The sequence below is a fragment of the Phascolarctos cinereus genome, unplaced genomic scaffold, assembly GCF_003287225.1.
Source record: "Phascolarctos cinereus isolate Bilbo 61053 unplaced genomic scaffold, phaCin_HiC Scaffold_8;HRSCAF=390, whole genome shotgun sequence".
Classification (NCBI taxonomy): domain Eukaryota; kingdom Metazoa; phylum Chordata; class Mammalia; order Diprotodontia; family Phascolarctidae; genus Phascolarctos; species Phascolarctos cinereus.
This window is the reverse complement of record NW_027556291.1, coordinates 2,107,880-2,123,451: the sequence shown is the minus strand read 5'-3', so window position 1 is coordinate 2,123,451 and position 15,572 is coordinate 2,107,880. Positions and strand designations below refer to the sequence as shown.

The following is a 15,572-nucleotide window of genomic DNA, read 5'->3' as shown; positions in this document are numbered from 1 at the left end:
ACTGAACCTGGGACACAACTAAGACAGGCGCACAAGTGGTATGTGGTAGACACAGTGGGCAGCAGCAGGATGGAGACTTCCAAGTCTGGCCATGCTGCCCCACTCAAATGTTCATTTCCAGTCCTCCGTAAGGCTCCTTAAACACCAGCACAAAGCAAAGCAAACAGTGTTGGCATAGGGACCATGTCTAGAGTCCGGGCAAGAGGTGGCCCCCTTCAAACACCAAGGGTTTTCAAGTTGGCCTTTACACAACAGGCTGGCTGGAATCCACTTTACTGTTGAGCTTCCAGGCGGAGGGCACCATTGCCAACTCTGTTTACTAGTCACCCTTGCTTGGCTTGTTCGGCTTCATTGTCCTGGAGTACCCTAACTTTCTTCCCATCCCCACAGGCCATTTTTACCAAGCACCTTTGCAATCTAGGCCTGGCACCATTATACTACATGGGCTAGCAACATGGAACCAGGAATACTCCTTATACACAGCTTGTGTGGTACAGTGGATAAAGTGCCAGGTGGGCCTGGAGTCAGGAAGACCTGAGTTCCAATATGGCCTCAGATACTTAGTAGCTGTGTGACCCTAGGCAAGTCACTTAACCTCTATTTGCTTCAGCTTCCTCATCTGTAAAATGGGAACAATAATAGCACATACCTTGTAGGGTTGTTGTGAGGATCAAATGCGATCATATTTGTAAAAAAAAAAAAAGGGCACATAACCCGGTGCCTGGCACAAAGTAGGTGTTCTATAAATGCTTATTGCCTTCTCCTCTCTACACGTTACCCTTGCCATCAACTGATCCCTGCCATTCCCTACCATCACTGCCACTCGGTGTCCAGGGAGGACTAAAGAGGACCATTGGCCAAACGGGACGATTAAAGCAGCAGAGCAAGTGTAGGCAGAACACCGCTTCCAGGTGCCTAGAGTGCTGTCCTAGGTTCTGGGAGAGATAAAATCCTTGTCCTCAGGTAGGCTCCAGACCAGTGAGAGGAAATGACATGAACACATAGACCTAGAATACCCAATATCCCATGGCAATTGCTGAGGAGTTCTCAAGCAGAGAGCTCTGTGAGGTCAGAGGTGGAAGGGAAGGCTCCCGCTGAAGTGGAGCTTTAAACAGGCCTGGAGCAGAGGAGCTCTTCCATCCTGCCCAGTGGTTGGCTTTCAGCTTTACGATCTTCTGGAAAAGTTGGAGATGATCAGCTTTCGTCAATGGTGGAGTAAAGTGGAAAATGTTTGAAGACCTAGTTGTTGTGAAGCTTCAGTTTGGACGTTTCACTGGGCTGGGGGCACTTGCTTTTTTTCACCTTTTAGTTGTCATGAGCACCCTGATTCATCAGGGGCTTCGGAAACATCTGTATAGTTCCAAAAGGAGCCCGAGTCACTGCTGTAGCCACAGCCGTCTGGGAAGACATGAGCTTCCATCATGCACAACTCTGGGGGCAGGCTATAGCGGGGGCGGGGGGGGGAAGGAGAACAGCCAGAGGCAGGGGGAATACAGAGGCTGAGAGACTTGCCCAGAAACACATAGCTAGTAGGTATGAGAGGCAGGATTGGAACTTGAGGCTCTTCTGACTTCAAGCACAGCACGCTTCCCATTACACCATGTCGCCACAGCTTGGAGGGGGTGCTGGTATGGAGCTCAGTGTCTGTCCTTCCCTCCTACCATGGGCCCTTCCTCCTGTGGTTAAATGAGGACAAGGCATTGGCCCTGGCCCACACTGGAAGCCAGAATAGCCCTGGGCTGTGGCAGAGACTTCAGATTGGAGACTAGCTTCCAGCAACACTGATGATCCAGGGGGCAGGCATGGGCCCAGTGGTAGCAATGGGGAGACAAAAGGACCCAGGGGTTGCTTCCTTTGATACAGAGTCAGAGGACGAGAATTCTAAGCATTGATGAGCAAGGTAAAGAACCATCTGTACAAATCTCTTCAGTGAGAGGTTCTTTTGAGTATTTTCTTCAGCTGCTCTTCGGTCATGCCTGGGAAGCACTAAGTCACTGGGCTCAGCTGGGCCTCTTGACCTCGCTGCTGCTCCAAGTTCCAAAGCCCCGCTTGTTTACCTCGGGAAAGCAGATGTCCCTTGACCCTCTCCCGTTCCACTCGCCATCTTTGTGACTTCCCAGTCCCAAACTCCCTTCTTGGCTCCCACTCCCCCATATGTACTGTCACTTCTATCAAAATGTGGGCTCCTGGGGGGCAGACGTACCTCTAGGACTCAGTACAATGCTCCAAATACAGTAAAAAGCTTTTCATTTATTCGTTGATTCATTCATAGAAAACAGAAAAAGGTGGCTGCTGTCTCCATCTCAAGCATGTGCAACGTTGGGCCAATTGGATCATGTGACCATAAGCAAAGGCCCACTTAGCTACCTGTTGGTGGCAGACCTTAACAGCAGGGCTGAAGAGGAAACAGCCTCTGCCTAGAGCAGAAAAGCTAAGCAATTGGGAGCCACAGAGAAGCCCGCTCCTACCCCTGGCAGGACAGTGACCACCGACCCAGCTCAGCACAGCAGTGCACACATGTGAGTCGTTACCATGGGCAGTTTACAAAAGCTGGTCATAAATATCCACGCCCTTGATCCTAGCAACTACCAGCTGCCTTTTGAGAGAAGCAGAGCAGCACATTATTATGCCCGCTATTTTCACTGAATTTTTTCAATAAACAAGCTTCTAGCCTCTCTCTTTCCCCCAAAACAATCCTGCACCAAAATATGCAGGCCAGCACAATGCAAAGCACTCGAGTCACTGCCAGCTTGATTGGTCACCTGGCAGGAGGGGGCAGTGTTCGAAATCTTCAGTTCTCTAGAATCACAGGCAATCATTGCATTGAGCAGAGTTCTGAAGTTTTTCCAACTTGTGTGTTTTTATATCTACTGCTCATGGGAGCTCGCTTCTTCAGTTTCACATTCACTTTTAGGCCCAGTGATGTATCATTTGCAGATCTGATAAGCATGCTATCTTCTTAGATCATTGTTGGAGAAATGGAGGGAAGAGCTGGGCTGGGCTGAATACAAGGCCTCTTCCTATGGCGCCATCTTGTCTGGCCTTCTCCTCACCTCCTTTGGAAATGGTAAGGCTCCAAGACCTTCAGTGACCCAACCAAGGTCACACAGGGAGTATGCAGGAGGATGAGCCTCAGCCTTCCAGCACTCTCTGCTCTGCCATGCTGCCCTTAAGTCAGTGATCTCTGACTTAAGATCCAAGAATGGGAGAGGAAGAAGGTGGCTGTGAGTTTGACTGATTTCCTGGCCCAAGTCTAGGGGGCATTATGAACCTGCACGACATAGCATCACAGTCTAGGCCAACCTCTATGCTCCCATTTCAAATGAGGAAACTGAGACCTAGAGAAGTAAGTGCACTGCCCCAGATTACCCAGTGAGGAAGCAGGAAGTAGAGGCACATTACAAACATGATGGTATTTCAGGTCCCTTCCATAATTTCCCATTGCATGATGCCAACCTTATTTCTTCCCCCCATACCTTTTGAGGGGGTTATGAGGTGGGTAGATAAGAGGAAGGGCAAACACCCAGGCTCCTTGGACTGCCGAAGGCATTTGATGAGGCTTCTATCCTTGAGGATACAACGGAGAGATGTGAGCTAGACAATAAGACCATTAGGTGGAGATAGAGCTGGCTGAATGACTTCACTCAACAAGTCATGACTAATGAAGTGGTGCCAATGTGGAGCAAAGTTTCCAGTAGAATACCAAAGGGTTTTGCTCTGGACCTTGCTTGGCTCTAGATTTTTTTTGTCAGTGACTCAAATGAAAGGGAAGTAGCATGCTTATCAAATCTTCTAATACAAGGGATGAGACTCAGATTCAAAGAGATCTCAAGAAACTAGAATGAGAGGCTGAAGCTAAGATGAGGACATTTAAAATGGATAAAAGTAAATTCCTGCTCTTTGGTTCTTCCCTGTACCACAACACCCCCCAAAAGAGAGAGAGAGAGAGAGAGAGAGAGAGAGAGAGAGAGAGAGAGAGAGAGAGAGAGAGAGAGAGAGAGAGAGAGAGAGAGAGAGAGAGAAACACCACACTCGATGATGTCTCTGTGACTAGACAACAGTTGATGTGAAGGAAGATCTGGGTGTCAGCAGTGTGGCTACATTAAGAGAGGCAGAATGTCTGTGAGCAGGAAGGCAACAGCCCCACTGCCCTCTGCCCTTTACCCTCGTTAGACCCACAGCTTAAGGAGTTTATCAGCATTGATAAACTAGAAGGTAGAGAGCACCCAGATGAGAACAATCATTATGGGGATGGGTCCTGAGGATTTGTGGAAGGAACTAGGTAGCTCAGTTTGGAGATGAGTAAGGCTGAAGGGAGGGCATGATCATTACCTTCAAATACTTGAAAGAAAGACTAGACTTGATCTCAGAGGTGCATGCTTCAGAGAGGTGGATTTGTGGTTTCTGTCCTAAACTGGAATGGGCTACTAGGGGAGGAGGGGCGGAGGGATGAGTTGTCCATCCCTGGAGGCCTTCCAGTGGAAAGTAGGTGAGCCCTTGCCAGGGCTGGCATAGGCACAGTAGGTACAGCTTGGACTCTGAGGCCCCTAGGAGACAGCATCGAGAAAGTGGCATGTACATGGCATTACCCCAGGCAGACTGAGGGAGAGGCAGGCTAGGGACTGTCTGGATAGTTGTAGGAGGTGAAATAGAGATCCAAAGCTCTCTGGGCTGAGGTGCAGCTCTGTTCCAGTCACCTAATTCCCCACAGGAAAGACAGTAAAGGATTCCTTCACAGGAAATCACTCATCTGGTACGGCTACTGGGATCTAGAACCTCATATAAGAAACTCATCCAAGGGGCAGCTAGGTGGCACAGAGGATAGAGCTCTGGCCTTGGAGTCAGGAGGACCTGAGTTCAAATCCAACCTCAGATACTTGACACTTACTAGCTGTGTGACCCTGGGCAAGTCACTTAACCCCAATTGCCTCACCAAAAAGCAAAAAAAAAAATCATCCAGCTATTTCTTAAGAGCATTCCACTGAATGCAAAATGCACACTGGCAAATGGTTCCATGCAATTCACCCTTTGACCTTATCAATAGTATGGACCAAGTTTCTGTAATTACAGTGGCATCCATTCCAAAGAGAGCTTCTGGCAAAGACGCATCTGCAAATGAAGCATGCTATCACATTTCTAACCTTGAGCTTCATGTTCTGGCTTCTGTGACTGCTGGCCAACTGCTTCCACAGTACAGAGGGGCCAGCTCCCAAGGTCCACAGGAACACAGGCCTGAGGAGGCTGGCTGAGCCTTTCTGGTGGTTTTTGGCTCTAGTCTGGGTACTTTGCACTCACCACCACCTTCCTTAGCTTGAGTCTTCTTCTGATGTTGTTTCGTGCTCTAGGCATGCCCACCACCTTCCAAAGGCTCTGCCAGTACAGCCAAAGCTCAGGCACTGAGCTGTTATTGTTACTCAGATGTTCAGACAAGTCCAGCTCTTGGTGACCCCTGGACCCCAGCATGCCAGGCCCTTCGGTCCTCCACTGGCTCCTAAAGTCTGTCCACGCTTGTGCTCATTGCTTCCATGACACTCTCTGTCCATCTCTGCCGTCCCCTTCTCCTTTTGCCTTCAGTCTTGCCCACCATCAGGTCTTTCCCAATGAGTCCCATCTTCTCATTATGTGGCCAAAGGAGTTAAGCTTCGGCTTCAGTATTTGCCCTTAGCCTGAATTGATTTCTTGAAGCACTGACTGATTTGACCTCCTTGCTGTCCCAGGGACTCTCAGAAGTCTTCTCCAGCCCCACAATTCCACAATTCAAAAGCGTTGATTCTGTGGCACTCGGCTTTCCTTAGAGTCCAGCTCTCCCAGCCTACATTGCCACTGGGAAGGCCACAGCTTTGACTCTACAGACCTTTGTCAGCAAGGTGATGTCTCTGCTTTTTGGTCTGCTGTCCAGATTTGCCATGGCTTTCCTTCCAAGGAGCAAGCGTCTTTTAGTTTCCTGGCTCCCATCACCATCTGCAGTGATCTTTGAACCCAAGAATATAAAATTTGACACTGCTTCCATTTCTTCTCCTTCTATTTGCGAGGAAGTGATGGGACCAGTCGCTATGATCTTAATTTTTTGTTTTATGTTAAGCTTCAAACCAGCTTTTACACTCTCCTTTTTTTTTTTTTTTAGGCATTTGGGGCTAAGTGACTTGCTCAGGGTCACACAGCTAGTAAGTGTCAAGTATTTGGTCTGAGGCCAGATTTGAACTCAGGTCCTCCTGACTTCAGGGCTGGTGCTCTATCCACTGCGCCACCTAGTTGCCCCCTACACTCTCCTCTTTCACCCTCATCAAGAGGCTTCTTAATTCTTCTTCACTTTCTGCAACTGGAGTTGGTATCATCTGCATATCTGAGCTTGTTTATACTTCTCCCAGAAGCCTTAATTCTGGCTTTTGATTCGTCTAGCCTGGCATTTTGCATATTGTACTCTGGACATAAGTTAAATAAATAAAGTGACAACATACAGCCTTGTCCTACTCTTCTTCCAATCTTCAACCACTCACATACAGGGTTCCTCAAGAGACAAGTGAGATAAGGACTAGCTGCATTTTGTTGTGACTCATACAGAGTTGAAGACAACTGAAAAATGACGGAACAATAAAAATCTGCATTGGTAGGAGAGATGTCCACAATGCTGAAACCCTCAAACTAAGTTGGACTGAGAATCGCAGAGCCTTGAGCAGGAAGGGAGCCCAAACCTATATCACTGTCTCTGCTCTTTCTTCATCTGAGGAGGATGGATAGAAAGGGGGGAAGGAAAAGGGAATTTCTTTTTGATGGGAGGCTGCATGGAATCAGTCAACATTTATTGAGCACCTACTATGTGCCAGGCACTGTGCTAAGTGCTGGGGATTCAAAAGAGACAAAAAGACAGTTCCTGCCCTCAACAAAGAGCTTACGATCCAGTGGGAGAGACAATATGCAAACAAATATATACAAAGCAAACTATGTCTAGAACAGGAGATAATTAACAGAGGGGAAACACTAGAATTAAGAGGGGTTGGGGAAGGCTTCCTGTAGAACGGGGGGATTTTTGTTGGGACTTAAAGGAAGCCAGGGTAGTCAGTAGTCAGAGTGGAGGAGGGAGAGCCTACCAGGCATGAGGGATTGGCTGAGAAAATGCCTAAAGTCAACAGACTTTGTTGTTTATGGAACAGCCAGGAGGCCAGTGTACTGCACTGAACAATAGGCTATAAGAAGACTGGAAAGATGAGAGGTTGGGGGCTAGGCTACGAAGGGCTTTGAATGGCAAACAGAGCAAACAGATGTTGGAAAGGTGACATTGACAGGCCTTGGCACCATATTGGGGATGGGGGAGTGAGAGAGTGAGGGCCTAGAAGGATGATGTTGCCCTCTACAGAAATAGGGAAGGTAGGAGGGGGGAGAGGGTTTGGGGAAAAGATGTCTGAGAGGCAGTTGGAGATGGGAGACTGGAGGTCAGCAGAGAGCCTGGGGGCAGGATGGGTAGATGTGAGAATCCTCAGCATAGAGACGGTAATAAGATCCATGGGAGCTGAGGAGATGGCCAAGTGAAGCAGTCTAGAGGGAGAAGGGAAGAGGCCTAGGACAGAGCCCTGAGGGCCACACCTACCGTTGGAGGAGGTGATCGGGGGAGGATCCAGGATGCAAAGGAGACTGAGAAGGAGCAGTCAGAGGAACCCGAAGAGAATGGTGTCCCAAAAATCTAGAGAGGAGAGGATCAAGGAGGAAAGAGTGACTCCCAGTGTGGCCTAGGAGGCCACAGAGGAGCCCAGGAGAATGAGGAGTGAGAAGCAGCCCACTGGGTTTGGCACCTCAGAGATCTCTTTGAAGAGAGCAGTTTCAGTGGAATGATGAGGTCGGCAGATGGACTGTAAGTGGTTAAGAAGAGAGTGAGAAGAGGAAGTTGGGGCACCTTAGCTACAAAGGGCAGAAGAGATAGAGGGCAACAGTGAATGGGGAACGGAAGGGTCAAGGGAGGGCTTTTTTCAGGATGTTTGTCAGCAATCAGGAAGGAGCCAGGAGACAGGGAGAGATTGAAGATGAGCAAGACAGCAGGGATGACAGAGGGGCTGATCTGTCGGAGGAAGTGGGGTGGAATGGGGATAGCCTTGGCAAGAAGTAACATGAGACAGGGAGTGAGGGAGGAGATGGTGACAGGAGGCACCTGAGTGACAGGAGTTGGGGAAGAGGGAAGAAGAGGCAGCTCATGGCAAACGGCCTCCCTATCTTCTGTAAAACACAAAGCAAGGTTCTTGGCTGAGAGAAAGGAGGAAAGACGAGTTATGGGAGGTTTGAGGAGGGATGAAAAGGTTTGGAAGAACCTCTGTGGAGAGTAGGGGAGAGACCTGATGAAGAAGGATTTCTTGGCTGCAGTGAGGACCCGGGTGAGATTGGGTAACAGAAATCTTCAGTGGAGCCAGTCAGAATGGTACATGAGTGGAGGGAGTGATCCAAGGGCTAAGGCTTGGCTGGCTGCAATCGTAGCTATGATAGGGGAGAGGAGGGATCAAGAGAGGAGAATGTCAGGGCTACGCAGTACTGCAGAAACTACGTAGTCTAATCATCCCATCCCAAGGGAGAAACTGAGACTCCCAGAGTGAGTGACATCCATGGCTAACAAGTGACCGGCACGCAATCACAGCTCAGCTCTTTGGACTCCCTCCCACTGCCCAGCTTCTGCCTCTTCCCCAGTAAAAGACGGCTCCTTGGAACTCTTCTGGCACGAGTTGCATGTGACTCATGGAATTTTCTTCCAGTTCAACAAATACTTGTCATCTACATGCAAGGCCCTGTGCTCAGGACCGAGGACTCAAAGGCACCAAGGTAGAGACCACTTGCACTCACCATTAAACCAAGCTGAGTTCAGATAACGTGGGCTTTCTGGTTCACAATGTGCTGTCTTCTTAGGGTCATTGTTGCCTCCAGGCCCCCAGATCCCACTGCCTCTCAGTACCTGTCTGAGGTCATCCGGTCCAATCCCTGCCTGCCTTGTTAGGGATCGATTCATTGCTGCATTTAGCAAACGTGAGGTCACCAGCCCCACCAAGTGTTCTGGGGATCCTAAAGAACAAGACCAGAACCCAGGCCTTGAGGACCTAGTGGGTGAGCCCAAGGTCACACAGGGGCATTCTGGGAGCAAGGGATATGAGGAAAGTGGACAAGCAGAGAGCCCATAATCCCAATTCTCTCTGAACAAAGGGAATTCTCAAGTGAAGGAATGATGAGGGTGGCTGAGCTTCCTCAGGGAAGCTTTCCTGAAGGTCTCAAATGCCCGTGGATTTGGGGATCATCTTGATGCAGATGATTTCCAGATTCCTCTTTACAGCCCTAACCTCCAGGCCCAAGGCAAAAACAGCCCATTGGCCACTTCCAACTGGAATCTGACACAATGAAAGGAGAAGCCATCCTCTTCCTCCCCAAGCCTTCCACCCTTCTTGGCTTCCCTCTCAGAATGGAGGGGACCAGCAGCCTTCTCGTCACCCAGGCCTGCAACCTTGCTGTCATCTCCTTGCTTACCCCACGGCTCAAATCAGTCACTAAATCTTGCCCCTTCCGTCTTCCCAACATCTCTCACTTACACAGCCATCTCTCCAGCTCAGGGGTCCCCATCACTTTTTCCGACCATGGCGCTCCCTAGTTCAAGAAGCTTCAGAATCAAACTCACATTCTTTTGTTAGGAATTTAAAGGCCTTCAGGCCCAGCCTCACTACACGTGACTCCCCATTCTGTCAGTTTCACTGACCCTTTTATTGGTCCTCACATACATTATTCCATTTCCCATCTCTGTCCCTTTGTAGCAGCCACACAGCACGGCTAGACTCCATATCTTCTGTAAATTCCTAGCTTCCTTCAAAGGCTAGCTAGCCTCCCATCCTGTGTGACGCCCCCACCTCACTTTTTAATCTGCATGTGCCCTTTCCTCTGATCCAACAGGAGAGCTCACTCCCAGCACCTGGCACAAGGGCCTGGCACACAGAAGGTGCTTAACGATGATAAGCTTCCTCAACTGTCTTGGAGTTTCAGAGTTTAAGCAATCCAGACCCTTTCTTGAAATGAGGTTTCTGTATTTTACTTTAATGATCAGAGATTCAAAACTGATGGAAACAGATGGCTCTCCTAAGGTGAACATGTCCAAGAGACAGTCGGGTGCCCCCAAAGAGGGGAAGTGGCCACGAATGGCCAGTGGGCCCAACTGAAGAGAGCTGGACGAGGCGGGGAGGAGTGCCTCCACTCCTCGCCTCCTGCAGCTGGATGCACCTTGGGCTTGGTGGGGGTGGCTTTTCCTGGAGTCTGTTTCATGTTTTTATCTGCTAATAGTAAAGGGATTATTCTTAGACACAGGCGACTAAGGTACACAGCTCTGGACCTGCATACTGGAGAGCCAAGCACTCGTGCCACCATCTCAAAGAACTCAGCAGCGATACGGCTTCTCTCTCGGCATAGCTTCACCTTCGCCTGCCTCAGTCGGATCGACTGAGGCAGGCGGAATTCTCTATGCTGTGGCTTCCCAGCTCTGGCGCCACTGCCATACGCCCTGCCTCGCGAGCTATGCCCAAATCAGACAAGAGGATGGAGGAAAGCACTTGGCCAACTCCAAAGTGCTAGAGAGATGTCAGCTGTGATTCTTATCATCGTGATTATCATTCTGACCCTCATCAGATGAGGGGGAGGGCTGGAAAACGACCCACAGAACGCCATCATTCAAAGGGACCTTTGAGGGCACAGAGTCCAACCCACTCTTTTTACAGGAAACTGAGAGAAATGATTAGGTGAGAGATGAGGCTAGAGCCCAAGTCTTGGGACTCCCCCCTTAGTGCATGTACCATTTGAGGGTTGAACACTGCCACTGTCTGGCTGTTCCCAGCCAATCCTCACCCGCCCCTGCTTTAGAAATGTCACCTGACCATCATTCAAAGGTGCACCCAGGCCCTCATCCTAAGTGCCTCTGGACACTTGGGCCAGTTCTGCACTCTTGGTCCCTACCCACAGAACCCTGGCCTCTCCTCTGCAGCTCATGCCCTCCTTCATCTCAGTCTCCTCATCTCCCTCGTTTTTTGACTTGAGATAGTCATGTTGCCTAGTAGAGCCGTAGGTGCAGACAAATGGCCGACATCACCCTGAGACACTGCCTTTGCAGCAGCCTCTGAGCAGGGCCCTTCTGCTAACGGGTGTGCCAACTGGTAGAGCTGCCTATCACCTGACAGATGATGACTGAAGTAGCCAGAGCTAAGGGCTAAGTATAAGCGTCTTCCCTCCAGCTGACTGCCATCCAGGGGCTGGCACGTCATTGTGCCAGCTCTGCCAAGGCAGCACAGGCCTCTGCACGTGCCCTTGTGGGACAGTTGCAGCCCACTGGTCACTTAATTAGCTGCCACCAAGGAACCAGCAGGGCCAAACCACCTGCTCACCATTAACATTGGCCAACCCGTGGCCGCCTCCAGGTGTCATGGAGCAGTCTTGGGTCAGTGAGTAATTACTGTGCAAACAGACATGATTAATTATATGATTACATTCCTGCAGCCCACTCACATATAGACTTCAGACCAAGTGACTCATGCTGGAAAGCTCAGTCTCCTGTGTCCCAAGTGGCCTTGGGTGACGTGTCAGGGTCCCCAGTATGGTTGTGGCCCAAACAAGTGGTGAGCACAGATGCCCCCATGGCAGCCAGTTGCCAGGGACAAGCCTAGCCTTGGCAAAGGAAGCCTGAGGACACTCAGGACACCCCAAGTGGATGCGAACAATCCCACTGGGGCACGCTGGCGGGAGGGGGGTGGTGCTTACCATCTGCTCCTTCACTGCTTTTGCTCCTCTTGCTGCGCTGAGCATGTCTACTTTCTTCTTCATTAGGGAGCTTTTCTTCAGGAAAGAAGAAATTCAGCAGGGCCAACTGCAAAGGGACAGAGGACACAAGAGTGAGCTTGAAACAGCGCTGGCCAAGACACGATGGCATAGTGAGTGACATGGCTCCCTCATTCCTGCTTCCCTTTCCTCAGTGTTCAAGGCTAGAAACCATGGAGTCACCTGGGATCCAGTCACCTGGCAAGCCACCATCCCATTTTCTAGACCTGCCATCCCCTTCTCTTCACTGCCACAGATCGTAACCCAACAGAAGCCCTCCTCGGGCCTCCGTCATTACCCCTCCCCCCACTGTGTTTGCAGTAGGGCTTTGCTTCAGCGGAATGTCTCACTCCCCTGCTCCTCACCCCCAGGAAAACAGGAAAACATCTGCTTCTTGGTCAGTGCTGCCCCAATTTCCTTCCTCTAACACCTCTGGTGGTCCCTCAGTGAACAGTTAAATAGCAAGTCCCAGTAAGCTCCTTGAAGGCAAGCGCTGCTTCTGTTTTGGCATTTCTAGAGCCTGGCACAAAGCCTTGCACCCATGAGACATTTTGTCAGTTTTACATGAAGTGCATTTGAAGTCCAAACTCCTCCTGCCCCGGTCTGCGGTGATGGGACAAAGCCTCGCTCCAGGTGGGCTCCTCCCTGCCCCCCATGCCCTTCCCCTCCCCCTCTGCCTCAGCACTTCTGCACAGCCCGAGTGCCTCCCCAGTCCCCCTCTGGCCTCCTGTCTGCCTTGTGACTTAGACTAACAACAAGGCTTCCTGTGGGTGGTGAATGCCCATGTCTGTGTGCACATGTCTCATCTTCCCAGCTCCTCATGCGCAGCTTCCTCCCAGGTGACTCCCAGGCACCTCTGTGCTCTGCGTGCTAATGAAACGTGCTTGAGCCTCGTGCTCTCTCCAAATGCCCCAGATGGCAGGTCAGTTCAGAACAATGAATGGCCCCAGCCCTCCTGGATCTTGGGTTAGCAGCTCAAGCAAGGGGAGGATGCAAGAAAACTGGGAAACAGCCACCGCGCTCCCCAGGCTTGCTTCGGGCCCTCAGGGATTCCTCAGCCTATGGACCAAAGGGGGCTCTTTGGCCCGGGTGCTAGAGCTGCTCAGGATACTGAATGCATTCCCGTGAAATAGACGAGGCCCAGCTGAGGCGCCAGAGAGTCAGAAACGGAGTCCAAGTGCCCAGGCTGGCAGAGTGGAGCCACATTATTCTCTACAGTCACTCTGGGCCAAGGGATGACAAGGATTATTAGCCACGTGTTCCAGGAGAGGAAACTGGGGCTCACAGTGGCCGAGCAGACAGACCCAATGTTACACAGAACCAGGCAACGGACACGTAAGTAACCATTCTGTGTTGGGCACTCTGCCTCTAGGATCATAAACAGGATGGCTGGGTTTGAGCTCAAAGGGCCTGGCCCTTTGAGAGGAGAAAGGGCTGGCTCATGGGGACCTCCATGCTTCTATAACAGCAGAGAGGCAAGAGTGGGCCCCAGCCCGAGGTGTCCCAAAGTGAGACAGGCCAGAGGCTGGAGAAGGCCTCTTCCAGCTTGGAGACTGGATTTCTATCCACCTGTTAGGGCTGTTGGGGCAGGGGGGGAGAGCAGATGAGGGGGGGTGGCCCTCAGGCTAAGGAATCTACTTCCCTGAGAGCACAGGCCTCTCTCCAAGCACAAGGTGCTTTCCTATTCCTCCTGAGGCCTCTGGCTACAGGGAGGGGTGATACACAGTTCTCCCATCAGGGGCTCCTGGGTGGGAATGGGAGTAAGTGGATGTGTGTGTGAGTAAGAGTGTGCGTGTATGCGTGCACGTGTGCACACGTATGCCATGTGGGACCAGGGGGAGGTAGGACAATGTACGTTTTCCTGCAACAACTGATTTCCTGGGCCTGCTGGTGAGCTAGAGAGAGCTCTAGGAGGGGCCCTCAGAAGGAGAAGGGAGGGTACTGGCTCCCTGGGCTACTCCCAGCTGGGATCATTCATCCTCTGCTATTTCCAAGGCCTGGACTGCCTGTATGTGAAGGTACTCTGGATGGGCCTTGTGTATTCCCTACAAAACCAGGGGGAAGAAGAAAAAGGCCAGCTTGACCTCCCAGAGGAAGTTCCCCCCCTCTTCACAGGACTCACAGCTGCCTATCCCATTAGAGGGTGTGCAGGAGGGCCAGCAGAAGGGAAAGCTATCAGTGCTGTTGGGCCAGTGAGAAGGACAAGGCCCAGCTGCCCGCCCGCCCACCCACCCTGTGTCCAGCTGGGCCTCCAGGGGCAGGTTAGAGGGTGGGAACCAAGCAGGAGGCCTAATTCCCAGGCTGCAGCTCCCCCTTACATGAGGAAGGAGGCAGCAGGAATGTTGGCCAGAGCCAGGGATCTGGCTCAGGGGGAAACAATCAAATTCTTTACACTTTGTTCACTGATTACGCCCTTGTTTCCAACGGCGAAACATCAGGGCATACGCGGCCTGTTGCAGGGTTCTCACTGGAAACTAGAAGCCAGCCGGCAGCATCAAGCTGCCCTGGCGGTGAGCTCATCCACACTGCTAGACATAGGGCAAGGCCTGCCTCAGCACCTCCCACTCCCACATCCCTTTGCGCTGCTCCAAGTACCTGGGAGGCTGGTGGCCAGTTTACAGGTGAGTAAACCGAGGCTGCATTCCTAAGAGGCCCCAGGGTGAGGCAGGGAAGCAGCTAGCTCAGAGCCTGAGGGATCATGCCTGGGTCCTGCTCCTGTCTGCGGTTGCTAAGCCCAGCCCATCACCTGGCTGCATTGCAGAAAGGCAGCAGACCCAGGATGTGACAGACAGATGGTGGTCAAAGCCAAGAAATACCCCAGGCTGGGAGTCAGGGAGGAGGCTTTGGCCTAGCAAGGCAAAGGGCACCCCCAGTGAGGCTTGTTGGGCTGGGGCGGGGGAAGGAACCCCTGTCAGGTCTTCTTTGTCAAGCCCAGGCACACACATCCACTCACATAACATATACCCCCCCACCCCCCCCACCATACACCCACACACATACAATACATACCCATACACACACGTGCAAATGTACACACACCACATACCCGTACACATGCACACACAATACACGCACAACATGCCCCCACATAATGCACACACACATACAACACACACACATACACAATGCACACACTTGCACACCACATACCCATACACACACACGTGCATAACACCCACTCATATATATGCACACACATACACACACATGCATATCCACGCACAACATACCCATACTCATGTGTACATACAACACACCCAAACATATGCAAACACACACAAACACCCATACATGTGCATGCGCAAAACATATACTCATTCACGCACCTATCCCCACCATATACATGCATGCCGTCCCCTCCATAACTCTTCCCTCACCGCCAGCCAGTGAGGTGGAGTCCATGATGACTCTTATTCCCATCTTACCCACTAGGCAAGTGAAGATTACAAAGGCTTAGAAATTCGTCCTCATTTTTTCCCTATGTGTCAATGAGGGGGTCCTTCCTGTCCCAGAGCCAGGCTCATCTCGGACTCCCAAACATTTCAGTGAAAGTGCTTTCCCTGGAGCCTTCAACAAATGGTATCATGAGGGCCTCCTACAGGCCTGGGGAGGCTCACACCTCACCTCTTTAGAAGGCCACATTTTCAAGGGTAGGCAACTTTGTGTCTCCTCCTCCCTCTTTTAATATCCTTGACTAACTAGCTTTCTGCTTCCCAAGCACCTAAGGTACATACTGAAGCACACAGCAGCTGGCAACC

The 15,572-nt window shown here is 51.1% G+C and overlaps 1 protein-coding gene across 4 annotated transcripts in view; it reads right to left on the bottom strand.

Moving 5' to 3' along the window:
- Positions 1 to 15,572, bottom strand: part of EDA (ectodysplasin A) — a 189,906-nt gene that overhangs the window by 35,731 nt on the left and 138,603 nt on the right. For all 4 annotated transcript variants that reach the window (XM_020976552.2, XM_020976553.2, XM_020976554.2 and 1 more), the window contains exon 2: positions 11,758 to 11,863. In XM_020976552.2, the coding sequence (XP_020832211.1) occupies positions 11,758 to 11,863 (106 nt within the window). The remainder of the gene's footprint in view (positions 1 to 11,757; positions 11,864 to 15,572) is intronic.